The 26,148-nt window shown below is 40.4% G+C and overlaps 1 protein-coding gene across 18 annotated transcripts in view; it reads right to left on the minus strand.

Moving 5' to 3' along the window:
* Positions 1-338: 338 nt before the first annotated feature.
* The window catches only part of LOC131469537 (neuronal cell adhesion molecule-like), a 76,017-nt gene continuing 50,207 nt past the window's right edge, over positions 339-26,148 (minus strand). For 2 of the 18 annotated variants that reach the window (XM_058644571.1, XM_058644572.1), the window contains exons 3-33: positions 23,501-23,703; positions 22,058-22,069; positions 21,451-21,556; positions 20,527-20,720; positions 20,016-20,138; positions 18,626-18,796; positions 18,099-18,155; positions 17,082-17,193; positions 16,785-16,969; positions 16,480-16,614; positions 15,314-15,457; positions 15,091-15,202; positions 14,785-14,951; positions 13,811-13,958; positions 13,455-13,579; positions 13,166-13,195; positions 12,318-12,419; positions 11,294-11,491; positions 11,029-11,099; positions 10,586-10,811; positions 10,327-10,442; positions 10,036-10,240; positions 9,490-9,612; positions 8,909-9,085; positions 8,307-8,342; positions 7,772-7,831; positions 7,406-7,525; positions 6,100-6,261; positions 5,275-5,406; positions 4,717-4,795; positions 339-2,448 (exon numbers count right to left, since the gene is read on the minus strand). In XM_058644571.1, coding sequence (XP_058500554.1) covers positions 2,202-2,448; positions 4,717-4,795; positions 5,275-5,406; positions 6,100-6,261; positions 7,406-7,525; positions 7,772-7,831; positions 8,307-8,342; positions 8,909-9,085; positions 9,490-9,612; positions 10,036-10,240; positions 10,327-10,442; positions 10,586-10,811; positions 11,029-11,099; positions 11,294-11,491; positions 12,318-12,419; positions 13,166-13,195; positions 13,455-13,579; positions 13,811-13,958; positions 14,785-14,951; positions 15,091-15,202; positions 15,314-15,457; positions 16,480-16,614; positions 16,785-16,969; positions 17,082-17,193; positions 18,099-18,155; positions 18,626-18,796; positions 20,016-20,138; positions 20,527-20,720; positions 21,451-21,556; positions 22,058-22,069; positions 23,501-23,585 — 3,960 coding nt within the window. In that variant the 5' untranslated portion in view covers positions 23,586-23,703 and the 3' untranslated portion in view covers positions 339-2,201. The remainder of the gene's footprint in view (positions 2,449-4,716; positions 4,796-5,274; positions 5,407-6,099; positions 6,262-7,405; positions 7,526-7,771; positions 7,832-8,306; positions 8,343-8,908; positions 9,086-9,489; positions 9,613-10,035; positions 10,241-10,326; positions 10,443-10,585; positions 10,812-11,028; positions 11,100-11,293; positions 11,492-12,317; positions 12,420-13,165; positions 13,196-13,454; positions 13,580-13,810; positions 13,959-14,784; positions 14,952-15,090; positions 15,203-15,313; positions 15,458-16,479; positions 16,615-16,784; positions 16,970-17,081; positions 17,194-18,098; positions 18,156-18,625; positions 18,797-20,015; positions 20,139-20,526; positions 20,721-21,450; positions 21,557-22,057; positions 22,070-23,500; positions 23,704-26,148) is intronic. The other 16 variants (XM_058644573.1, XM_058644577.1, XM_058644574.1 and 13 more) reach the window with 16 other exon arrangements.

Below are 26,148 nucleotides of genomic sequence, written 5' to 3' on the forward strand. Positions count from 1 at the left end.
TAATCATATTTTTTGGAAGTATTTCATTGATTTTAAATAGCCTTAAAGCAAACCTTTTATATATATACACACTTTTGGTAAGCACATGTGTATAAACTACCAATTAATATAGGCCTAAAACACACTTACACGTTCACATTTACATTTCTATGGTCACTCAATTGGCAACCACACTGAACTGAAGTGCATCTTTATTGTGTGGCATGTTTACTTATATAATCAATAATCTGTGTTTTGGTGCACCAAACACGCCTGAATCCCACAGTCAATGAATCTGAATGACCAGAGCACTTCCCCTTCCAAGAATGGCCAATGACAGAAGAGTGTGACGACCGATGTCAAAGCAGATAATTATTTATTCATTCCTTGAATTCCCAGAAGCTTGAAATTCATACTTGCACTAATAGGATAAACTTAAATAGAGGCAAAGAAAGCATCTGTTAGTAAAAATCAGTTTCTTAAATACAAAACCATTTGTAACACCATCAGAAAAGAGCAATGGTCCGGCAGTATATGTGACTGCCTGTAACCACCACAGATCAGATCATCACTCTGTGCATCAATTAAAGATATAAACTCCCTGCAAGCAAGTCTGAAAACAATCAGGATTCAAATGTATGCATTTTTTTTTGTCCATTTAGTTACAGTACAATGTACACTGTGCACAGCAAGAAAACAAATTGAATATATTCTCTAGAAGTCGTCTATATTTAATACAGTCCTATCAACAGGTTTAAACCACATCATGCACAACGTTGCCTTCGAAGGCTTCCATTCAAGCTGCTTGTCCCTGTACAATCAGTTAAGTTATTTACAAATTTAACAAATATTCTACAGTCTTTAAAAAACAAAACAAAAAAATAAAACTTGATGCAAGTTAAGAGAAAACAAATGTTGATCCCATTCAAAGGCTCGCAAGTATTGTTAGTACAAGTGAACATTTTTTTTTTTTTTTTTTGCCCTAATGGGAATTAAACATACACACTTATGCACTCACATAAACCTCACACATTCATTCATTCACTGCAGAAATACAATCAGGTCCTGTACATACTGACTGCAGAAACGATGCACTAAAATGGAAAGAACGTTTCAGTGTGACCCCAGTGTGGGTACGTTTTAGCTTCTAAGATGAATCAAATCCAATCCAGTGTCTTTTGAGGATGATGAGGAGCGTATGAATAATTCCTCCCCTCCACAGGTTCCTCTTCTTGGACTTGGACATCTTACCCAATCTGTTCCAATCACTGAACTTGGGGGGGGAAAGACAGACTTCAGAATTGAATTACTGTTTTGAAGAAAAGGCACTACCTGCAGAAGGAGCACTGCAAGCTGTGGCACTTCCCACTCGCCCTCACATCAAGCTCAAAAAGCCAAGGTCACATGCGGTGGTGGGGGCAAAGGTCATTGGACATGCCATGCACCATTTCAGTTCCCTCCTTCATAGGTGCAGATGGATTTTTTCAACAGCGTGGTGACTGTTACAGATGCATCAATACAGCAATCTAAAGCATGCTGTGTGTGTCTGTGTGTGTGTGCACTGCTCCCAGTTTTGAGTTTACAGATAGTTCACGTTATATATATATACATATACATATATATATATATACAGTATATATATACACTGTACATGATCTACCTTGTTCACTGTAAATGCATGATCAAATTAAAAGGAACTCATTACATTTTTAAATACAGTTTCCTTTACAAACGGCTGTGTTGGAAAAATACATGGAGTGAGTCATTTACCGTAGACACCGAATACTATTTAAATATAGTAGATAAAATACTAATAATAATAATAATAATAATAATAATTATGAACAAATATAGTTCAGACAAGCACTGCATAGTCTGTGAGATATTCCTGGTGCGCCAACGCTGCAAGACTTGTTAATACCTATTATGTTAATTAATATATGCTTTTAGGTAATATCAGGTATTTCATGCACAATTAGAATTGTATGACCGACGGAGCGAGTTCCTACTCAATGAGCTGAGCCGTTCTATGAGGATTTCCCACTAAAAACATAAATGTTGATGCTTTTGATGAGCTGTGTGACACTGGACATGTGATCATAAAGCCATGCGCTGTTGGAGCAGAGATGTGTGTGTGGTGGTGGTGGTTGGGGGGAGAGGGGTGTGGTTTGGGGGCGAGCAGTCAGAGCAGCACCTCATGCTGGTCAGTGAGGACTGATTGGCTACACAAATGAGTTCAAGGAGTTCATGGCATTAATAGGAGACGGGGCCTCCGAGCTCTCGTGACCCTCAGCAGTGTCCCTGCTGCCACTCTTTCCGCTATACTGGCCAATAAAGGAGCCGTCTTCGTTGAACTGTCCTTCTCCTCCTTCCCCGTAGTCAACTAAACTGTCATCACTGTCGTCTCTCTTAACCGTCCCATTAGACGGTGTGCGGCTCCCTTTTAATGGCTTATGGTCCTCATTGTCACTGAAGGAGAAAATAACATGCAGGTGTTACAGGTGAGATGGTGTGACAGATGCAACAAGGAGATTAATGATCACTTTTTTAGATGGAGCACTGGAGTGCCGATGGGAACGTTTACCGCCACCTACTGTACGTTTCATAGGTAACGGTAAAGATTCTTACATTTGATTACAACTTTTTTTTTCTTTCTGCCCACTGCACAGGTTGCAAATTTGAATTTGGCTTGCTCCATGTCCATGTCCAAAAAACTGTGGCTATGAATGATTAGTTGGTTTCCATCAGGCAACAGGGGAATACAGCTCAAGCAATCGTACCTTGTTCAATTCCCCCTGAAACCAAAAATGAAGTGGTAAATGTGTTGCTTGACAAAAGCTCCACCCACCCACCCCCACTCAACACAGTTGTGTGGTTATGATGAAAAAGGCAATGATATGGGTCAAACTTGAGAAGCACAGTTTCAGCCAAACATCCCCCCCAAAAGCAAGCATGGTGAATAATATCACTAACTGGCAAAATGCACGGGAATCTGCCAAGAAATGATTCTTTGAATATCACACAGTTGACAACATTTCACATCCATGAGTTGAACATCAAAAAGATGGGACCATAAAGCCGTCATAATGCCAGAAATGTTCTTCATTCTGAATATGACAAATATTAACTGAAAAGAAAAAAGGATTTACATATTTTCTTTTACGCTGAACATGATGAAGGCTTCATGACCAAATCCTGAACTTGATGCCAGCTGTGAAAACCTGGGATGTTTTTCTCCACAGTGACTGTACTATCTATCCACGGACCCTCCTCACATGCTACACTCCCTCCCTCCCTCCCTCCCTTATCACACCATCATCAACATCACCTCATGACGAGATCCAGTTGAAAGCCCACACACAACAACAACAACAACAGCACAATTCCAATTGTTAAAAGTATTAAGTGATGACGCTAACACGTGTTGACTGCATGTGATCGTTCCATTCTCCTACAGGGCTCCATAAATGTTTATAAGCATTAATAATACATTTACAGTATGAGCAACATCAATGCTCTGGGTGACACATTCCTTTGTTTTGGATATTGTAGTTTATTTTTGCTGCTGTAACAAAAACCTGTTCCTCAAAAATGGTCTCCAGCATAAACACTATGGGCATGAAGCTGTTACAATGTGAGGTACTGAGAGACAGAGTCACATGTTTTTGGTTTTTTCATGGGGTTGAAAATCATAAAATATAGAATATCCTTGAAGAATTATGTCTCTTAATGACTGGTTATGGTATAAACACCACTGACTACTGAACCCTGGGATGACTGCTCCCTTTCAACCCCTTTCAAGATTTCATACTCATCCATGTGTATACTGTGTATCTATATTATATGAACAATAATTTCAATCTTTATTGCCTTGAGCAAGATGTCATGAATCAGATCGTCACACCATGCATATCACATCATATATTTATATATACTGTTTTATATTCGTCACAGAGAAAATCCATAGAATAAAACTATGTATTCATAATACAAAAAGGAATATAAAATATAAAAGCAAGACATCTTATAAATTGACTTGTAAAAAACAAACAATATTCAAAACAATGCTAGTTATATAGAAGTAAAGTGCCGTTTTTCTTTATTCTGCGTGCGATCGGAGAAGCAGCCTTGAAAGAGGATGCTAACAAGCATAGCTGGATCACTGCTGTTAACTTAGCAGTGGTTTTTTACGTATGTAAGCAGCATTATACTAAACAAAGTGTTAATAGTACACATACAACGCAAACACTATGGATTATGAGTAGCTTATTAGTTTGCATGGGATTTGATGGGTAAGGTAATATCAGTTGCAAACGGATGTCTCTTATTTTTCTTTCCCCTGACTTAACTTGAGTTTTTAAAACACCCACAAAAATCCATTGAACCTGAAGATTTCTGCTTCTCAAATGACACCACAATGCCATGTCAAGCACATTCAACACAACAGTCCACAACGTAGCATTCACTTTGTCCCAAAACCAAGTGGGAAGAAGAAAAGAAAAATCAAAAAAATCTTGTGCTTCTTGGTAGCAGAAGTTCAAAATGAGGCTCACTTCTGTTACTGGTGATCCTGGGGTCATTTATTGGTCAGCTGTAAGGGTTGAGAGGAGGGGGCGGGAGAGCAAAGCTCCAGCCCGGACAGAGAGAGCGGAGCTGGGCACAAGTAGTAGTAGGGACAGGGGCAGAGAGGCTGATGGGTAAAATGGTGCCTCCAGAGGTTGGATCACTTTCTCTCACCTGTATTCCCCAAAAGTGCAGTCGTCCTCTTTCATGGGCTGGAACTCTGGGTCTGTGTGGGCATCCTCCTTCTCTTTGACTGGTGACAGAGAAGTGGCAGTTAAGACAAACTGTTGCTGCTGAAGCGAAGTGACCGAGAGAATGTATATGTATGTACATAATTAAATATATACATATATATATGAATAGTATATATAATTGTTGTTTAATTAGCTGCTTATTGATATATTGATATCTTTGCTTACACAAAAGTCTCTGGGTGTTATTAAAATTATTTGATACAGTTTAATAAATATGTTTCTGTGATAACATGAAAGTTGTGAGATATAAGAAGAAAAACTGATCTTAAGTTCCATATTTTTGTAATAAGTACAAGAACAACACAGATTGTCAAGTACAACAAGTGAATTATAACATGACACAGCATCAGAAAGCAGTTTTAAATCTTTGTCTGGTGACTGTAAGAAAACAAACCCAGTCTTGAAGGCTGACAAATAAAGACTTAAAGTGTGGGTTTGTATGCACAGACTATAGTCTCGTGTTTGAGTGACTGCTCACCAGGGTATTTGCCTCCTTTATTCCTCTGAATGAAGCAGATAATGAGGAGGATCAGGATGAGCAATGCAATGGCACACATGAGACCAATAAACCATCCCTGAGTGGCGATGTCCACCTGTCTGCTCGCCACAGCTGGTCAGGGAAGAAAAGGGACACTTGAGAATTATGGCTCCACTATGTTGTTGTTTTTTTTGATGATAGCAACAATTATCCACAACGACAAATATGGAAAAATAAATGAGTCTGAATACATGTTTTAGCATTCTCTCATTATCTACTAGATAGTTATTTCCATTCATGAGCAGACAACTTTGATGTTAAACGAGTATGGAATCTTCTAGATTATGCTAAATGGTGGTTTGCACATATTCGACCCACATTAGTATTGCAAGTGTGCAAAGAGAGTCAAACAATCACAGTTACACAGAGACACACACACACACACACATATAGACAGACAGACATACTGTAGGTTCACTGGGTGATATTAGGTTGGATATTATAACACACATTAATAAACATATATTAAACTTCTACATTAGAGTAAAATCCACTTTTCAAGTCTACGAGACTGACGGTAGTTATACTGAAACTGAACCATGAGATCATGCACGCTGCTATTTTACGACTCTCCATTACTACAGAACATGCCCAGCAAACGGACACCACAACACGTCTGTTAAACCCATGCTTGACTGGGTTATAATTACTCAACAGCACAAACTACAACACAAGTCTACACACAACACAGTGCAGGGTCAGGTCAGGCCAGGCCAGGGTGGAGGTGGAGGTGGAGGTGGAGGCAACCATCTAGAACTGCCTCACCTGGTACCGTGACCAATAGCTCCTTGGAGTGGTGGAGCGGCTGGTCGTGGTGACCTTTGGCCACCAAACGCACCCTATAGGAGCGGCCCCCCTGTAAGCCCTTCAGCACAACGTTCTGAGAGCCGTTCACGAGCTCTTTCTGCCATTCCTCTTCACCTTCACCTGCAGGGGGACGTCCATGAAGAGAAGTATGTTTGAGCGAGCGAACACAACTTCAAACGGAGGTCAACGTTGGTTGGAAAAATAAAAACATCTAGTGGCATGGGGTTACACTACAAAAAAATGCTAAATCTATTATATTTACATGTTAAATAGTTTGTTTTACTCTGTTAATGGACTATTGTAGAGGCTCAGTGAACTGCAACTGAGGAAAACAAATGCAAATAGGAGGGAAACTATTTTCACCCAAAGTGACAGCACATGCTTGGATTATAAATTACACTGCAAAGTAAGAAAACATCATGGTTGTTTTCTCAGTTTGCAGTGTGTTTTTGTTTTCCTGCCACCAGGACGGCTCTCAGGATCTTGGTCCAGAATGAAATATCTTAATACCTCCTTTGTCGCACATGTTCACATTTCACTCACCAGCACCTTGAGTAATCCTCTGATTGTTATGGAGTGCCACAGTTATGTTAAAACTCTAAATATGTCCAACACTGTGATTCTGAGCACGATAGTCATTATACCTAACATCCTCATGGTCGTCTGAATGCTGCACGTGTGCCGTTTTTGTTTTTCATTTGCTTTGTTCCGTTCATTTGCATTTGTTTACTCGAGTGGCAGCGCGTCGAGCTCTCGGTGCCGCTGTATATAAAGATGGGGTGAGGAATTAAACATGGAATGCGTCTGAGTGATAATCACAAGATTATCCTTTTGAGAACAGCATTGTCTAAATTAATGAGATGAGATCTATGATCAAGATACTCCGTGAAATTCATGGAATAGTAGGTGCGAGAGAGCCATACGACAACAACGTACTGCTTTGCACCCTCACTGCAGGTGGATAAAAACAGTGGAAAGCACTTGAAATTAATTTGGCACAGCGAGAATGTTGCTGCTGTTCATTATGATGTTTGTCAACAAAAGTTGCCACAGGAAACGCATGCGACTCCATAGCACTAAATAATTAGCAAACCAATCATAGGCAGCCTTAATTATTTATCACATCTGGGTCCGTGCTGTTAGAAGCCAACGCCAGTGTGACTGCCAATATTTCTATTCACCTGCACAAGCCAATAATGAAGTAGGGGTCTCTTGCCACCCAGGTGTGGAACTGACACAAACAAAGATGTTTTGCTTTGCTTACTGTTTTCTACTATGTATTCTACGTATATGGTTTTCTCTGGGCCCCAGTACTCCCAACTGATGACGGCCCCGTCCTCTCCAACCGAGGAACTAACGTTCCCAAAAGGACTCACAGGCCACACTGAGCACACAAGAGAAGAGAACAACCATCAAGATTTTCTGCTGGTCAAAGGACAACCCAGTTACTGGCAGGCACATGCTCTGATTTCATTATAGTCCCACTAAAGGATGTGAGCATTACTGAATCCATACCTTACACAACATAAAATCAACTAAGGACGCTAAACTGACAAACAAAGGCATACACAAAGCTGATCATGTCACAAATCAGATAGGTAATGTACTAGGATCACAGCGGTATCTGTACCCTTGTGGGGTGGACGGCGCGGAGGAAGCCGTGCAATGGGATGAGAGGTTTGGGTGCTTCCTGTAAACAACGTGGCACAAGACACACACACACACACACACACACACACACACACACACACACACACAGACACAAACATTTTCCACAGGTACAAACAACACAGATGATGGAATCACATTACACACTGCGCACAGTTCAGTGGCACACCAAGTAAAGCCTTGCCATGCAGCAGGAAGCGTCACCAACACAGAGGTAAGAACGGGTCAAATGCAGCTCAGCACTTTGAAAGGACATGTGCAGTTTTATCACATCAGAAAGGGTGCACATCGCAAAGCGTCGTTATGTACAGTATGTAGCTTTGAAGTTCCCCCCAAGCTTTGAACTCGGTTTGTGCATTTCGGTGGGCAGCAGAATTTAAAAAAGGCGAGGGGAATTGCTCATGTCATAAAGAGTGCATGCTTGCTCTTGCTGTGGGGTTTTAAAGCTACTTTGGCTGCATCTGTAAAACGGGTATGAGTCTAGATACCACTGGTACCTTCAGCCCCATCTACGTCAAGCTGTGACATAAGAGCTTGTAAAGAGAAACAGGACACAGAAAAACAAGAGGACAGGAATCATTATGGGATGACACCCCCCCCTACACACACACACACACACACACATGCCCTCCCCCCTCACACACAATCACTGGCATTTTGTCCCTGTATGTAACAGTGAGACATTTAGGTGCTCATGCTGAGTCCGTGAGTGAATTGGAATGTAAAATGATGGGTCTAATGTAGCACAACAGCATGCTAATGTTCCACTCAAAATTGACATGAATGGGAAACCAATGAATCACATGCTATTTTCGAAACCAAACATAAAAAATTAAAAAGACTGTGAACCACGGGCATAACAAGGTCACGTAGCAACAAAAGAGCTACAGCTAATGCTGAATAAAAGCATGGCGTACACAAGAGTGGTGTGATTTGCTTTCACCTGCGTCCATATAAAATCTGTACATTAATGCAACGTTTGGATAATATTACCTCAATCATTTAAAAAGGATATTTATTTGCCCAGCTTTCCAGCTGAAGAAGCATGAAAATGAACATTATTTCAATTTTTTTCTGTCCTCTACATTTGTTGACTTACCTTCATCCATGACGGTGACAGCCTCTTCAGTAATGGCTGGCCCGGGTCCCCTGACTGTTTTCGCACTCAAATAAAACTTGTAGCGCGTGCTGTACTTGAGGTTGGGCAAAGTGACTGAGGTCTCATTGGCGAGCAGGGCCAGCTCCTCCACTGTGCCCAGCTCATTGGAGTTATTGACTACAGGGCCGGAGGATGGATGACAAGAATAATGGGATGGAAAAGGGTGGAAGTAGTAAAAAAAATAAGTTGAATGGAAGTATGAGGAGGTTTGTAGATGGGGTTGGAATATCAACGACAGAAAGGTGGAAAAGAAAGCATTTGAGGCACAGAGGTGCAGGGTTCAGAAAAAGAGTGACAAAAGTGGATTTGTTAATTTGTGCTGTTGTGATTTAACTTGGAAAATGTAATAACTTTTAATCCTTTATCTTCAGTTCTTTCAATCTCATAATCTGACTTTGAGCAGGAAAGAATGACAAAACTACAGACTAGATGACAGAAGGCGAGACTAAGCACTGGGAAGGTTTATGAAAGTTCACTAAAGCCCAGTGCCGTGATTCATTCGAGTTATTTAAAAGCCTCACCTGGCTGATATTTGAGCGTGTAGCCGGTGATTCGTCCATTGCGATCGTGAGGTGGACTCCATTCAAGGGTCAAAGAGTCAAGGTTTAAGTTGGTGACTACCAAGGAGGTCGGGGCCCCAGGCACTGTGGGAGAAAAAAAAAAAAAGAAAATAAAGAAGAATAAGTAAATATCAAGAAGGTAAGAACAAGAAGAACTGCCACACAGATTTATTTGTGTGTAAAATGACAGTAGATGCAGTGAATTGATAAAATATTATACAATGGCCGACTAACCAGCTGTTAATCCCTAACATCAGCTACTAAAAAGGGCTGTATTAATGAATCCATGTTAACTTTGTGTCTGTGATTGAATCCTCAGCATTTTGTTATCAAACTCTTCAGTCCATATATTTTTCCCCACTTTTTTTTTACTCTTTGATGAAGAAAATCATTCATTCATTCACATTATGATACTCATGCCAACTTAAATTCTAATAAGCAGTTATCTGTTATTAGAAAAGTCTGTTTTTTATTTCAGACGTAAAGGTTATGCACTCCCTCTCTTACCTCCTTCAGGTGTTGAAAACTGCTCGTCGGGACTTGGGGGACCGTCTCCCTTGCCATTATAGACCCTGACATTGAAGGAGTAGAGGCTGAATGGGTGCAGAGCAGGCAACCTGCCGTGGCTGTGGTTTCCACTGAAGGTCAGGATCTGCTTCTCCATTTGATGGGGGTTGTGTTTGTGGAGCGCATGCTCTTTCCAGTAGTACACCTGCAAGACAGCGTTTGTGGACAGTAAGCACAGTTGTGTGTCTGTATGGTGTGGCTGGTGTGAATGTTGTGTTTACACTTATGCACCTTGTATCCTTTGATTTGTCCACGTATTAATTTATGAGGTACTGGTTCCCAGTGCACCTCTGCCAGTGTGCTGTTGAGCACCATGGCCTGGACATTTTCTGGAGCTCCTACTGGCACTGTACAGTGGACAAGGAGCACAACAGCAGCTAAATACAGAAGCAGTCATACAGAGCTACTGCCATAGGTGACATAACCAAGTGTATCATCACCCCAGACTGGGACACATAGTACATTGTTCAGAAGAGTCAGTCAAACTCACAGTCCTCTCCTGAAAAGCCATGGGCAATAGCAGGTTCAGGTCCAACCCCATGGTCGTTCACCGCCTGAACTTTTAGTTCGTACGGAACAAATGTGGGCGTTCCAGACACAACAAAGCGGGAGTTGTTGGCCACAGTCTCTGAGGTCCAATCACTGTCAACTGCCTTCTGCCTCCACATTACTCTATAACGAAGCCCTGGGCCATTAGACTGGAGCCCTGACAGTGGCTGCAGAGGAGAAAGTTTGTAAGGGACATTATTTTCCCATCATATTAACTTTGCAGAACATATGTCATTTTGTAAAATGTGATATACTGCATGGTAAATTTGAAATTTTGAAGAAGAAAAAAAGAGCAAAAAGGAAAGCATTCAAGTTTCATGCAAGTCCCTTGACAAGAGTAAATGCCTCAGGATTAAAATTGATAGTTAAATAAAACTATATTACCGTCCAGGAAATTACAAGATTGTCATGTTCTGTTCCAAATCCCTGTACACCTGTGGGGTTCTCGTCTGGAGCTGAAAAAATATATTAAAGACAAAAAGAAAAATCACCCGATAGAAAACCTTCCCCTGAAGCTACGTACTGTACAGACTTGCTTCTGACATTACAGACGGATGGAGGGAGGTGGACTTATTGAGAAAATATCGGCAGATTCACTGACACATTCATTAACCTGTGAAACTGTCCAATTAATGAGCCGAGTTTCTACCTGCAGGTTCTGTCTTGTAAATCTTGGAGGGTGAGCTGGGGCGGCTGAAGCCCACGGCGTTGAGGGCCAAAACTCTGAAGGTGTAGTGGACGTAGGCGGACAGTTTGAGGTGAGCTGTGGTCTTGGTTCCAGGGACCTCAGTAAGATTATGCCAGTAACCTCTGTGGTGCAGTGAATCTTCATACTGGATCAGAAAGTCTGTGTGAAATAAAAAGAGAGCACGGTGGTTAACTAAACACTTCACACACACAATCCGACACTATATTCAAAACCTGGAATGAATGCCCTAAAGGTCATTTGGATAATGCCTTTTAAAACACATCACAAAAATAATGAATATCTTTAAGGTCCAGTAAATGTAAATTTTATTTTATCATTGGTAGAAATTGAATATACTACCACTAAGTATGTTTATATACGTGTGCGATTGCTTAAAAATAAAAAAATCTTTTGGTTTTAGTCGGCTTAGAATAGGTACAGCAAAACAGAATAGGTGCCATAAAGTACAACAGAAGTTACATTGTGCCGTGACCTGCTCAGGTCAGCGGTGCCATTCACCCTGTTATGAGCACCATCAAAATAATCTTGGAGACAATATTTGAAGGTTACAGTGTGTCACTTTACCTGTAATTACAGAGATTAATGTATCATTTTACACTATTCCTATGTCCAAATGCCAAAAATTAAACGGTTGCTCAATCAATGTGACCTTGAAGTGCCACAACATTGTGTTATTATTGAAAATAAAGCTGTGGAAGCAGAGATATTCTGAATGTTACACAAAAGTACCATCCATCCATCTTCTACTGTTCTATCCTCCACATGAGGTACACCCTGGACAGTTTGCCAGTCCATCACAGGGCCACATATAGAGATAAACAACATTCACTCTCACACCCACATGGTCAATTTAGAATGTCCTATTTGCCTAATCCCCATATTGCAAGTTTTTGGACTGTGGGAGGAAACCGGAAGAACCCAGAGAAAACCCACGCACATACATGGAGAACATGTTAGTACATACTCTGAATAGGACTGTTGTGTTCATCCCCAGGGGTCCATGTAAGTTGAACACTCCTCTTTTTCTGGTCAGTCAGCTCCAGGTCAGTGGGTGGGTCGGGTCGCTCTGGGGTGGGGGCATCACAGTGGTTAACATTTCAAATGCATTGTGGTGACATTCGCACTGACTTCCTATTGCAGTTGCACAATACAAAGTGTCCATGCCACAACAACATGAAGCAAAACCAAAACAAGACATCCACTTAGATGAATTAATCGTAGTATAGTTCTGATAAATGCTGAGGTTGTGAAGTTACTATATTTATATTTGCACACGTTTAAACTGGCAACCTCATTTGCCCTGTGATACACATGCAGACACTGCATCATGCATATGAAATGACTGTTACTCAATGTGAGCATCTTCAATAATCAGTCTCCGTGAAATCGAGTCTCAGACTCGCCAGAGAGGTTCAAGGCTCATGTTTCGCAATTGAATTGATAAAATGAAAAACATGCTTTGAATAAATGAGTGACAAGTAAATGGCACATTGGAAAAGATCCCAAGTGGTTTAACGGCTTTACAAATTGTCTTTGCATGGAAGCGAGAGAAGAAATTCATTCCCCATTTGCCCAGATGTTTAATTATTTTCATCTGCGGTTTAATGTATTCAATATTAAAAAAATAAAGAAAAATGCAATACAAAACACAATTCATCACAGGAAGTCAGATAAAAACAGACTTGAAATCAATGCTGTTAAATTAAAATGACTGTCAACAACAAACAACATCTTCAGACCACAACATGCTTCTTCAACAGAAACAATACAAGCCCAGGTGAGCAGACCACGTCAGGTGAGCTGCAGGTTTACCGTAGACAACAGCTGGTGTTGGAGTGGCCTCTGCCAGGAGGGAGGGCAGGAGTGAAATGGAGTTTGGTGGTCAGTCAATCATAAGAATACAAAGAAGATTATCTGGCACACTAAGAAGGCAATAATCAAATATTCACACTGCTGACACAATCGCTGATTAAATCCGCAGCAACCATACCTTACGTAAACTCCCAGGCAATAAACCTTAAAAGGGCTGTAAGGTGATATGTTGTGTAAGTTATTGGACTGTTTTTGAGGTCACATAGCGTCAGCACAGCAGTGTACATACCAACTACAGTAAGCTCAACACTCGCTGAGTCATGGTCCAGAGTGGTGTTCACGATGCAGGTGTAGACACCCGCGTCACTCTCTGTCACATCCATGATGGTGAGGCTGTCCGAGTCTACAACAAATCTGTTACAAAAAAAAGATAAGCACCTTCAGATTTCATATAATAATATAATATAATTATTTTCGCAGTATCCCACGTTATGATCTGATTATTCAATTCCATTAAAACATATTAATATATGAATATTTTTTTACATCCAGCCTCTTTACAGTAGATCTTCATATAAGATAAATGTGCAGGAGGCTGAGGAAATACAACAACGGTCTAGAAAAGTGAGACAGCTCCAGTCTGACCTCTCATCATCAGGGAGCTCGTCATCGTCTTTGAGCCAGCTCATGGTGGGGACCAGGGTGGGGTCGTGTTTCACCTTACACTCCAGCACTGCGGACCTGTACCTCTGTATCACTTTGTACTCGGGCTGCTTCAGGATGCGTGTGGGCTCTGATGACACGGGGAAGAAGGAGGAGGTTAGGAACATTTAAGAATGAATATTTTAAATATATCTGATCATTGTTGCACACACCATCCATGAGTCTCATGGATGAAGTGAGACGCCATGGATGGATTTACTGTATATCAGACCTTTAACTTTTCATTCCTACACAAACCTTAAGGCTTTCTTTATTTCACTAATTGATCCTACAGTCTGTAAAATACCTCAAAATACCAATTTAAAATGAGCGAGCTAGGGATGGCTTTTGGTTTTACTTTTCCTATTTTTTTTTTGTACATCTTCCTAGTATGTGGACCTTCTTAAGTTTGACTTCCTGTCCTGTCTTCCCTATTTGTGTGCCTGCCTCCCAAGTGTGTTTAGTGTCTTTGTGCTTCCCAGTGTCTGTGTGGGTTAATTTGTTTGTTTCAGTGCAATTAATGGTTTCCCAGTGGTTCCTGTTTTCTGGTCACCAGTGTTGGAGGTATTTTTATGTTTGATTTATTAAAGACTTTTTGCTTGTTTTCAATCTACATTTGGGTCTTCAATGCAATTCAATCATATGATTACTGTAGTGTGGCAGAAATACGACACTGGATTTGCTTGCATATCTCTCTTTACAACCTGTGCTTAGAGATCCATTAATGTCATATTTACGGGTTTTGGATTATATCCGATTTAATGTTTGTCTTTTTAAGCTAAGGTTTGTTTTTGGTTTTTTTTTAAATCTAAGTGCTGTGTTTTTTAAATCTAAGTGCTATGTTTTTACAAGGACCATTTCACTGTGATGATGAAGTATGTGTGTGTGCTTAATATTCAGAACAGAAACATTCTCACCTTTGACCTCCAGGTAGACGTGATTCTCATAGATACCAAGGTTGTTTCTGGCCACGCAGGTGTATTTGCCACCGTTTCGGGCCTGAGCCTTGTGAATCTCCAAAGTCCCATTGTCATGTAGGATGTACGGGTCTCCCACCAGCGTGCTGGACCGACTGTCTTTAAACCTGAGAGAAGGAGAGAGATCGAGAGAGAGGAAACCATTTTGAGCCTCTGAAGAAAATGTATTGTGTAAATGAAAATGTATATGAAATGTATATCTCCCTCAACACATATATATATATATATTAACCTCAATTCACTCACCATGTAATTTTAGGGATGGGTGACCCAAAGAAGGCGCAGTCTATCAAGGCTGGGTGATTTTTGATGACCTGGTAGACTTTGTTGCTTGGCGTCAGCACTCTGGGCGGCTCCGCTGCAGTGAGGCAGCAGCAGCAACCATTATTGGCATGTTATTATACTCCAAACAATCAAAGGGAAAAATAGCATTACTGTGAAATACACGGATCAAGAGAAAGGAACTTACAGAGGACATTGACGAAGGCATTGGACAGCAGGTAACCATGATCATTGGAGACATTACACTGATAGACCGCGCTGGATCCCGTCTGTATGTCAGTGAAGATGATAGTGTCGTCTTCCACATTTCTGCTAAGGTCCTTTGGGGATTCTGTTCATATAACAGTGTAAGTAGATGTTAATGCATGTTCAAAATGAAGGTTATTTCTTTGCTTTATCCTTGATTATTTTCAATGGCAAACCCAACTGTGTCACTCACCCTCAATATGAAATGATCAAGAGCAGACAGATTCTGATATAAGTAAGTATTAATTCTTGATTTACATCACGATGCTGGTCAGTATTATGCTGTGTTTCCTTTTGTTTAAGTTCTGGTGATAAACTAAGAGTTAAACATTCTTTGAGAAATGATAAAGAAGGAAAAGAACAAGAAAAACATATGTCTGTGTGCTAAAAAGGATTCAATCTGTCTTAGATCTGCATTAGGACTGAAAAGAGAAGGAAACAGCTAATCTGATAACAAACCAGCTGCTCCCAGGTCTAAAAAATCACCAATCAAAGCCCCAGTTCATGTTTGTTAAATATGTAAGAGTAAAAGTGACAAGGAGTGATTTTACAGATGGTTACTTGTAGGGTTTATTTTTGTGTAGTTGGCTGCTGTGAGTTCCTGTAGTCCTCCCACGAGTTGCCAGGCAAATATTCAGTGATGGCAAGAAAGGAAATGAGACTTTTTTCCCCAAAACATGAGAAATATCGTGCTGTTGTACAAAACCTAAGAAATGTGAGCAATCGTGTTGTTGTTCATTTTGGTCAGGACATCCTTGGAAAAGAGATTATTACTCTCAGTGGATACTTCCTGGATGTGAAATAAATACTTATTTAAATAAGACACCGACGCAGGTGAGAGGTTTAGCTTTGTATAACAGGAAAAAAACATTTTGTTTGTGTAATTTGCAAAGAACATTATTAAACTTCTTTGCACATTACATTGTACATTTAAAAAAAACAACAACAACATTCCTTTGGGAAATAATGCTACACTTTGTGCACTATCTACACACACATGTGAGACTGAAATAATCCAGTCTTGTATAATCAAACTATGTGTAGCTCAGCATAATGTGAAAAACATGGAGGTGGTTTTTCATAGTTGTGGAAAAGAATTGTACTTACTCTCTATGGAGATGCCATTCATAGCCCAGGTGACTGAGGGCTTGGGTGTGCCACTGGCTCTGCAGGTCAGCACACCATTCTCTCCTGGAGCCAGGACAAGGTTCCTGGGAGGGCCAATGATCCAGTAAGGAGCAGCTGAAAATAGAACAGAAGGCTGGAGAATTAATGAGTGAACACAGTGCCCTACTGGCATCTCTGCATAAATCAATTATGAGACAGAGGGAAAGGGAGAAAGAAGTGACAGAAAGAAGGAGCGACTGTGGCCCCACATGGAAGTCTGACCATGCGTTTCATCACTGACAAACCTTTGACCGTAACATGAATGGTGTGGTGCTCTGAGCCAAGCTGATTCCTGGCAGTGCAGCGGTAATCTCCGGCATCTGACTCTGACACATTCACAATTCTCAGTGTCTTCTGGTAGTGCAGGAAGGATGTGCCCTTGGATGGGAGTTCACCGCTCACTTTGGACCAGGAGATTTCCGGGGTGGGCCTGGATTCAAAAACAAAAAGAGTGTTTTGTAGGCAAATAATGATAATGACACTTGAGCAGGTGGACACTTAAGGCTTTCAGGGCTGATGTAATTGCCGATTATTTTACTTACAGTCCCTCTGCAATACACTCCATCTCCAGCACCTGTCCTCTCAACACCATCTTGGAGCTGGAGGAGCCAGATGGTATGAGGAAAGTTGGCCTCCTCTCTTCCACTGGGTCTTCTACAAACACAGACAGAGAGAAAATGACCAGTTTCTTCAGTAGATCCAGGCCAAAACGAGACCCTTCATATTTACAATTATTCCATCGATGTCCTCTATGATGTCTTTCTACAGACTCATTCAAAATACCTATTTTATATTTTACTGTAAGATATTGTGCAGTGTGAAATTAGACAGGGCAGCAGGAAAAGAGAGAGTTTAGAATGGAAAACATTACATATTACACTATACATATTCATATACAGTTTCTTCTAGAACTGTTTTATTATTACGACTGTACATTATGTATTATCCAGGTTATGCAATCATTCTATGTGATAGTGGAATAGTCATTCAGAATGATTTAAGCAGGTAATAGGAGGAAGGGAAGTAATCAAAGGTGTATTGAGGGACAAAGAATTAACTTGTTAATTCTGGTTGTTAGTGGGTAACAGCTATGGTTTAAAACACTAGAGGGTGCCAAGTCTCACCCCTAGTGAAATCAGAATGGTTGTTCAAAGTGTCAGAGTTAGTGTTAGTGGTAGGACTGCAACGATGACGATTATTAATCGATGACTAAATGAATTGTCAACTATTTTGATAATCCATTTAAAGTTCTCTGATCTTTCAGCTTCTTAAATGAAAAAAATCTTCTGGGTTATTTGCTCTGTATAACAAAAACAAAATCACTAAAGCTGAATAATTTTGGTTTGTGGACAAAATAAGATATCCTTATCACAGGAAACAGCTATCGCCATTTTTCAACACTTGCTGGACCAAACAACTAATCAATTTATCGAGAAAATAATCGACAGATTACTTGATCGTGAAAGTAATCGTTAGTTGCAGCCCCAGTTAGTGGGTAGGAGTCAAGAGTTTGGAGCGCTCTTTTGGGGAGCAAACACTAGGGGGTGTCGAAAACTCACCACTAAATAAATCAGTGTCATTGTAAAAAGCTGCCATTGTGTCATTGATTGCATCCACTGTAACACAACAAAGACATAAAACACAGGCCACAAGTTGAAATCACACATGCATAAAACACATGCTTTGACAAATTAACATGAACGGGAAAAAAAAACAATTAAAACACGATTTACAAGTCGGAACGTACATCTGATCGTCACAAGAATCTGGAGGGAACATTCAAGTCAACAGCAAATGTGAGAGGCCTTTGTTGTCGGTGCAAAGTGTGTGAACAGGACGTCTCACTGCACGGACAAAATGAACGCCTGCTCAGCAGATATTGCCACACACCAACGACAATATGTCTTTTCAGTGGGACGACGATCACAAGCACCTCTCGGGGTGAGATTAGAGATAGGAAATGACGTTTCCATCCTACGCGTGTGTGCATGCCCTCCTTTTGTGGGCATGCACACACACACGCACACGCGGAGACATGCCGGCTATATTTCAACACTTTCTTCTCCTCACGCACAGTTGGACTTACTATTGAGGACCGTGACGCTGATGGGCTGTTTCTGCTGGATGGTTCGTGTGTGCGGGAAGCGGGCGTAGCAGATGTAGTCATTTCTGGAATCCTCTAGGAGGACATTAGAGAAGTAAAGGTCTCCATTCAGGGACTGGGACACCCTGCTGCTCTGAGGCAGCCTGTGGAAGTCTGAAATGTAGGGCAAATTAAAATAAGTTACAATGTCTGGGTCATTTTCATTCATCTCAGAAGAAATAGTCCCACTGACGGTTTAATCCAAAATTCATCCAATATAACAGACACTGTTGAGAATGAGAATAAATGTAGTTCAAGAACAAGTGTATGAAAATCCCAAATACGTTTTGTAACAAGGTGGAATAATGAGACTTGGAGTGAAGGTCAACAACAAATGAAATTAAACTGAGCTGCTAAACAAACACAAGGCCAGGTCTCATCAGAAGTTTTTCTGGAGCCTTCCTGTGACTTGCACAATCTTTCTAGACAAATTGAGATGATGATTATTACATTATTACATATTGATTGTGATGAAAATACATTTGAAAGCATCAGAACAGCTACATAGTAGATCTTGTGGTGAGATTGGTTTTGTAAGAGCTGTTTCCTTAGTCAAGAAAGTCTTCGTATTAGTGAAGGGAGTTGCCTGTAAATTGCTTGTAAAAATGGAAATTTGAAAACAACCCTCTCCTGAGGGAGACTATGTGATAAGATAAAAAGCTTGATAAAAAATGATTTTGTTTTAACAACTAAAGCTCAGACATCAACATTTGAGAGGCAACAGAAACGGAAAAAGAAAAGATTCTGTCAAATAAATTGATAAAATGCGGGTTCTGTCTCTAGGTGTATAAATGAACCCAAAACCAATTTGATATTGGTATGTTTATTTCAAAACACCACAAACTAGGTAGACTATAAGTGAGTGTCAATGAGTCTGCGTGATTTGCCTCCTTCCCTTTAAGTCTTCACGTTAGACCACATTTTAAATGCAAATGATGCAGCTTTACAGTTTGATTTTTAAATCTGTTTTACATCCAAGTCACATGATGATTCATTTGATAACTTCTCTGTGACTGTTACCTAAAATACAACCTAAGTAACTTTCCATGAGTGCCTTTTTACATTTCTTAATGAATGAGAAAGCAACAGTTGCACAGTACAATCGACAGTGCGTTATTATTTTGTTAAGGTTCTTTCAGTTACTATTTATAGCAGAACACTTTACTTGCATAACTAAAATTTCCAAAGTTTAGAGTCTATGATTTGTAGTAAAGAGGTTAGAATACACAGAATGACTGACATGGTCCTTCAACAGTACAAAACAGGCACATCATTCTGATAATTTATAGAATATGTGCAACCAAAAAAATAAAAGTGTTGTAGAAGTACTCACTATTGTCCATCCAGAATATTATGGGAGGGGGCAGGCCAGCAGGTGGTTGACATGGCAACACCAAGGAGCCGCCCTCCTGAATGACAACTGGCTTGATTTTCTCCTTTGACCACAAGGGGGATCCTGGATTGGTTGAAAAAGGGAGCACATGTGAGCAGAGTCTCATTATCTGATGTGAAATATGGGTTGAGGTATGTGTTGCTAATGGACCGTTGCTGACATGATGGCGGAGTTGACGAGGCAAGGTAAGAGGGATAATGCCTAACTCGACAATATGCTAGAGGAGAAATACAAGGGGATGTTCAGCTCTACCCACTATTACATCCTGTCAAGTAAAACATGCTTCTTTTTTTCTACATGCACCTTTACCTGTCAGAAGTGCTCTTAAGATGGAAAATGCAACTTTTTTGTTAGAAACAAGAAAATGATTGAGTTTGTATGATGTAAGATAATAAGACAAGAAAATGGAATTGATAACAGAAGCATTGTTATAGACTAGCACTGCACTTACTGGACTGGCGTATGACTATGTTGTGGGAAACAGCAGTTCCGTGTATGTTTCTCGCTATGCACTGGTACACCGCCTCATAAATGTCAGCCTTCTCCCTGCTGATGTCCACTACCAGAGTCCCAGAGTGGGGCTTCATAGTCACATTGGGATCCTGGTCGATGTCAAAATGGGTCCCGTTTCTTGTCCAAGAGAAGCTGATAAAAGATGTTTAAATTCAAGTTGCAGGTTTATTTGTAATGTGCATTAAAAGTACAGCGCATGATAAAATGCAACAAAATAAATACATGTTCATGGCATAAAATCTATTCTATAAATGAAAAAGTGTCATGAGCTTGTGTCATATTACTTGATAACAAGTTGCCCAATAATCTTATAATTACCAATCATTCACGAATTAATATGTGATCAAACCACAGAGTGAAGCAGATTAGCTGTAACCTCCTGACAAAGCACACTAAAGGAAGAACTTGTGCAATATGACCCAGTAAGATGATCAATGTTTTATTAGTGAAGGTTATTTTGATAATGAGCTGCCAACACACAAATGTACAGGCAATGTTGGTGCCATCAAGTGGCACGACGAAGAAATGAGGATAACATTAGCTAAAACTAGGGCTGCCAAACAATGATTTCCTCCTTAATTGTGATTAATCACAGAGGTTCCATAAGTCCATTTTTTATCACATGTTTAAAACCAGACTTTGCAAAGGGCAACTTGTAACGTAATAAAAATGCCATCTGTATTTATGGTCAAATTAAGTTTTAAAAAGCGTGCATAATTTAGATCAACCTACTGAAGACCGGCTGTCAGCCAAGGGCCCCTAACTGAAAACTTTATTGTCGGTAGTTTGATTAACATTTGGAAATTTGGAGTCTTCTTCGAACTGGATCGTAAATGTTTAATCTCACTTGACGGATTCCTACCTGGGATGAGGCTTCCCCTTCGCCTCACAGTGGATTACAATGTTCTCCCGTGGGTCGATGATGTAATCCTTGGGGGATTGGTGAGTTATGGTCGGCGGCTGCGGCACTAAAGGCAGTCAGAAATATGATATTTAATCATGACCTTCATTGCAAGGCTAAGCCCTTTCTGTCTCACTGTATTGACCACCCAAGCAGTCACTACCCATCACATGCTGACAGAGACATAAAGCTTTTACGGCAAGTACAGCAGCAAACAGGCATGCAGAGCTCTCAGGCACATTTCACTTTAATGTAATGATCCAATTCTTAATGTGCTCCTGTTGGTGCAGGGAGAATAATGGACTATGACAAAACAGATGATATGAGAACACATGCTGTTTGCAATATTGCTCAATGAAAAGAAGAAGAAAAAAAAAGGCAAACATGAAAACAAAGGGATCAATGCATGCAAAATATACAAAAGTCCACTTCAAATCACACTTTTAAATGCAAGACCGAATAATCAAAAACACAAAAATTAAATCAAAAAGGGCAAAAAGAATAACTAATGCACAAAACACAACTCAGCAAAACCTCTGCAATTACGTCACTCTAGCTTGAAACTTACATCCTTCAAGAACTTTAGTGTTTTTCCACCAAGAATCAGCAAACAAGGAAGAAAAATGTTAGAGCTGAAATCAGCACCACATGTTAATATAGTTGAAACCAGGTTAGAAACACTTCTATTATCATATTATAACAGTTGAGCTAAGTCATTTATTGCTTATGCTGCATGATCTATGCTCTATTTCTTTCTTTTTCTGTATTATGTTTTATCATAATTGGTTTTTGTGAAAATTGTGTGTTGCGAGTTGCCCCTGTGTTAAAGCTGCCTTGCCTTGCCTAGTGTGGAGGAATATCTCTGTGCATTATTTATGATTCAGATAAAGGTTTGGACAAGGCCAGTTCCCAGACAAGGAATGGCAGCTTACCAAGCAATATGTAGGCCTACAGCAGTACCACAGAACCATCGGACTGCAGGGCTGGAGGTCATTTCATTCCCACATCAGTCACAGTGAGGATTAATGTGATAATCAGCTTTAGAAAACTAATTTAACAACAGCGAAATCAAGAATGTTCTATTCAAAAGAAACAGTTAAAAGGAAGTAAATCTTATACTTCACTAATCTGATTATTATTATGATGATGTTCAGAGTATCAGCCACATTGTTGACTTCCAATGCAAATCAGATTTATTAAAAGATCAGATTTGACTGGTCATATTCACAAATGCAGTGTGCGTGTGGCATCTGAACATGACTGCCCTCTCAAATGGCACACGTGAGCACAAATACCGCCCCTTTGAGTCATCAACACAACAGAAAATGTAATATTTATGAAAGATATGGGAATTGAAGCAGGATAATGAGCAGAAAACAAAACAAGATAAGATCTACCTTAATTGATCCCCATGGGGGAAATACCAAAAACCAAAGCTATTACAGCAAATTAGTGAGTGAGAGTTAGCTCGAGAGGACAACATTCTCCACCACTGAAGGTAAAATTGCTTGATTGTTCTGTGTTTCCATGGTGCAGGTTAACAATGGCATTGCTCAACTCGTGTGTTCTCAATGTGTTCAGGCAAACAGCCACATGTGTCCTGATATGACCTTTCTCATTCACGTCACATGGCCACACATTGGGTATACATGCCTGATCTAGGACACAGATCAAGGGACACAGATCTGATTTGAAAATCTGAATTGCCAGTTGGATGGAAGAAGCTCAACTTAAGTGTCTCAATCTGATTTGAGACACTTACGCCCTAAATGTGAACATAGTCTAATGGAATACTTCTTAATTTTGACAAAACTTGTGTTCACATGGATGAAAGGATTCACACCGACCTCACGTCATACACCACGTTCACATCTAAAAGCTGTGTCATGGTCCAACTGTTCAACAAACAATAAATCCTCATATTTGAGACAGTTTCTTTTTGCCAACAAACAAACAAATGCTTTGGCTGAATGTGTTGTATGTCGTTGTGCATTGTGTTGTGTTGCCTTACGGTCCAGTGGAACCTCCAGGGCGGTGGCAAGGTGTCCCATTACCAGCACCACGAGCAGCGCCGTGTCCATCCTCCTCCTCTCCATTATCAGCGTGTGATCCAAAGTTCTGCCCCCGAATATGACGACGCCCCGTCTCTCAGCTCAGTCACACCGTGTGAGAACGAGGGCTCCCTCAATCCCTCACTCACTCACTCGCTCACAGCTGCAGAGAGAAAAAAAAGTGTAAGAAACAGAAGCAGAGTTGAATAGCACTTTCACTTTCTGAGGCTATCAATCATAAGCTGAGTTTGTTCTATTTTGTGCTCAACAGCTGCTCACAGAGACAGAGACGGAGAGAGAATGAGCGGGACGGACACATATAAGCTCTGTCTACAGATCGATGTTAGTTGCCATGCAGCGCAGTTTGCTGGAAGCTATCTTTTTGATCTAGTGCTCTCCAATAAGGTCTGATGCAGCCCCCACATGGGCTTATTGTGCTCGGGATAATCACTGCCGCGGCCATGGTGCCATTAGGCTCGTCTGCCGTATCGATCACGTCAGCGGGCAGATGACAGGCCAAGAGACGAGATGAGACGACACACACTTCACTTTCCATTTCGCTCTCAGATTTATCTGTTTGATTGAGTGACCCTGCGAGTGACGGCGTCAGCAGCAAACCGATATGCACCGAGGTCAGATTTCACACAATGAAGCATCGTCCTTTCATGGGACTGTTGTAGTCGGAAACATCATGAGTCACTGGACAGATCTTGTAACTCTGACATCTTAGAGGACACATCTCAGCGAGGATTGACGCTTAAAAGATCAGCAGGTTCGAGTCAGTTAACGTTTTTGCAGGTTTGAACAAAAACAAAAAAAAAGCTAATTATAAAAAACCTATTACAAAACATTATTAACTGTTAATTAAGTGGGGAATTTGTGCCACAAAATGTCCTTTGTACAGATTTCTGTATGGTGGACTGCACTGTGAAACCAAAACATTAGCATACACCATTTCCTGATATTTTCTCTTGTTACCAGGCAGCTGGATGTTTACAAATCACACCTTCATCCACCACAAAATAGTTTTCTGAGACAAAGCGAAAATAGCAACACACACGTGTTAAAAATAATCACTGTCACAAAATTATAATTGAATCCAAGCTTCAGAGAATAATAACTACTGATTAAAAAAAGACTTTGCTCAATTATTCATCTGCATATTTCAGCACAATCACAATGATCAGTGGATTTCATTATTTTCCATGTAATTGTCAGCGCAGCTTGTGATTGATGAACAAAAAGAGCACGATAACAGGACTTTCATGTCATTGTCTGCCTTTTGAAAACCGCAGCCTAACCTGTTTTTATCTGGCTGCCTGATGCCTCTCTCACCCATGGCAGCATCACACTATTGAAATGTCACGGCTTAATTTGGAAACTAATTCAATGGATTATTACTGAACAACACAATCAAATTCTGCATATTAAAATCTGTTCCTGCATGAAAGAATCAGATAAAGGCCATTAAATGCGGGTGTGAAATGTAGTGCTCTCCTGCCTTTGGGCTTGGATGGGGTCAGAGCTGCAGACAACGAGGAGGTGGAAACTCTGTCTGGGACCACAGGCTAAACAGCAAGGCAGTCAGACACTAACTAAGTCCTCCTTGGGGAAAAATGCATTTGTAAGTGCTGCCCCCAAGACATGATTTATTTGTGGCCCCAGTGTCGGCTTCTAGTAGCATGGGAGGAGACCAAGGCTAACATCCTGCTGCTGCTCCAGCCTCCACTACACCTCTTGAGGGACTGCATCACTCGCCTGTGGCATCCAATCACAGTGCGGTGTGCACCATGAGGACCTTCAACCTTAGGATCTGAATCTGACAAGAAATGATTCAGGGGGGCCCTTTTTTAATCAAGTTCAGTTGCAGGCTGCGGCCAAGGTTGCTGAATCTTTTCTGATCTGAAAATGAGCCTCGGACTAGTGATGGGACAATATATGATATTATCGCTTATCGGGATTAAAAGCACTTAAAATAAGTTCACCATGGTAAATTTCTATTATTGTCGTGAATGAAGAAAAACATCAATATTTCATGTGAGTGACTAGAAAATCCTGTATAAACTCACCAGCATACAGTGCTTGTGATCTATTTATGTGTGCCTATCTTTCCTCATGTCTTCTTATTCATTCATTCATCATCTACGATCTTATTAACTTATTCTTCAGTAAAAATATGTATCCTATCTGCGATGTCTCTGACCACAAGTGCAAAGTGCAGTAAAAAAAAAAACAATTAAAACACATTTTTCAGTCATTAGTTAATTGCAATTATTTTTGCCAGCATAATCGTGACGTAACATTTTCAAATGGCCGACCTCAGACTCTTGACTTTTATGTTGATTTTGAACTGACTATAGTTAAATAGTTACATTATATACACCCTGCCAAAACCACCTTAGATTTTGACACGCATTCACTGAGGCATCACTTCCATAAGCTTACACACTGTACAAACATTTATTTCTCTCTACAGTTGAATTCATTTTCCACCAAGACTTTATTATTTATGATTTCGATGTACTGCTGTGTGTCTTCTACAACACAAGAATATGCCCACAAAACATTGTCACTCACTTTATTGAGGTTGTGTTATGGAGATTTTGCT

This window comes from Solea solea, chromosome 12 (assembly GCF_958295425.1).
Source record: "Solea solea chromosome 12, fSolSol10.1, whole genome shotgun sequence".
Classification (NCBI taxonomy): Eukaryota; Metazoa; Chordata; class Actinopteri; order Pleuronectiformes; family Soleidae; genus Solea; species Solea solea.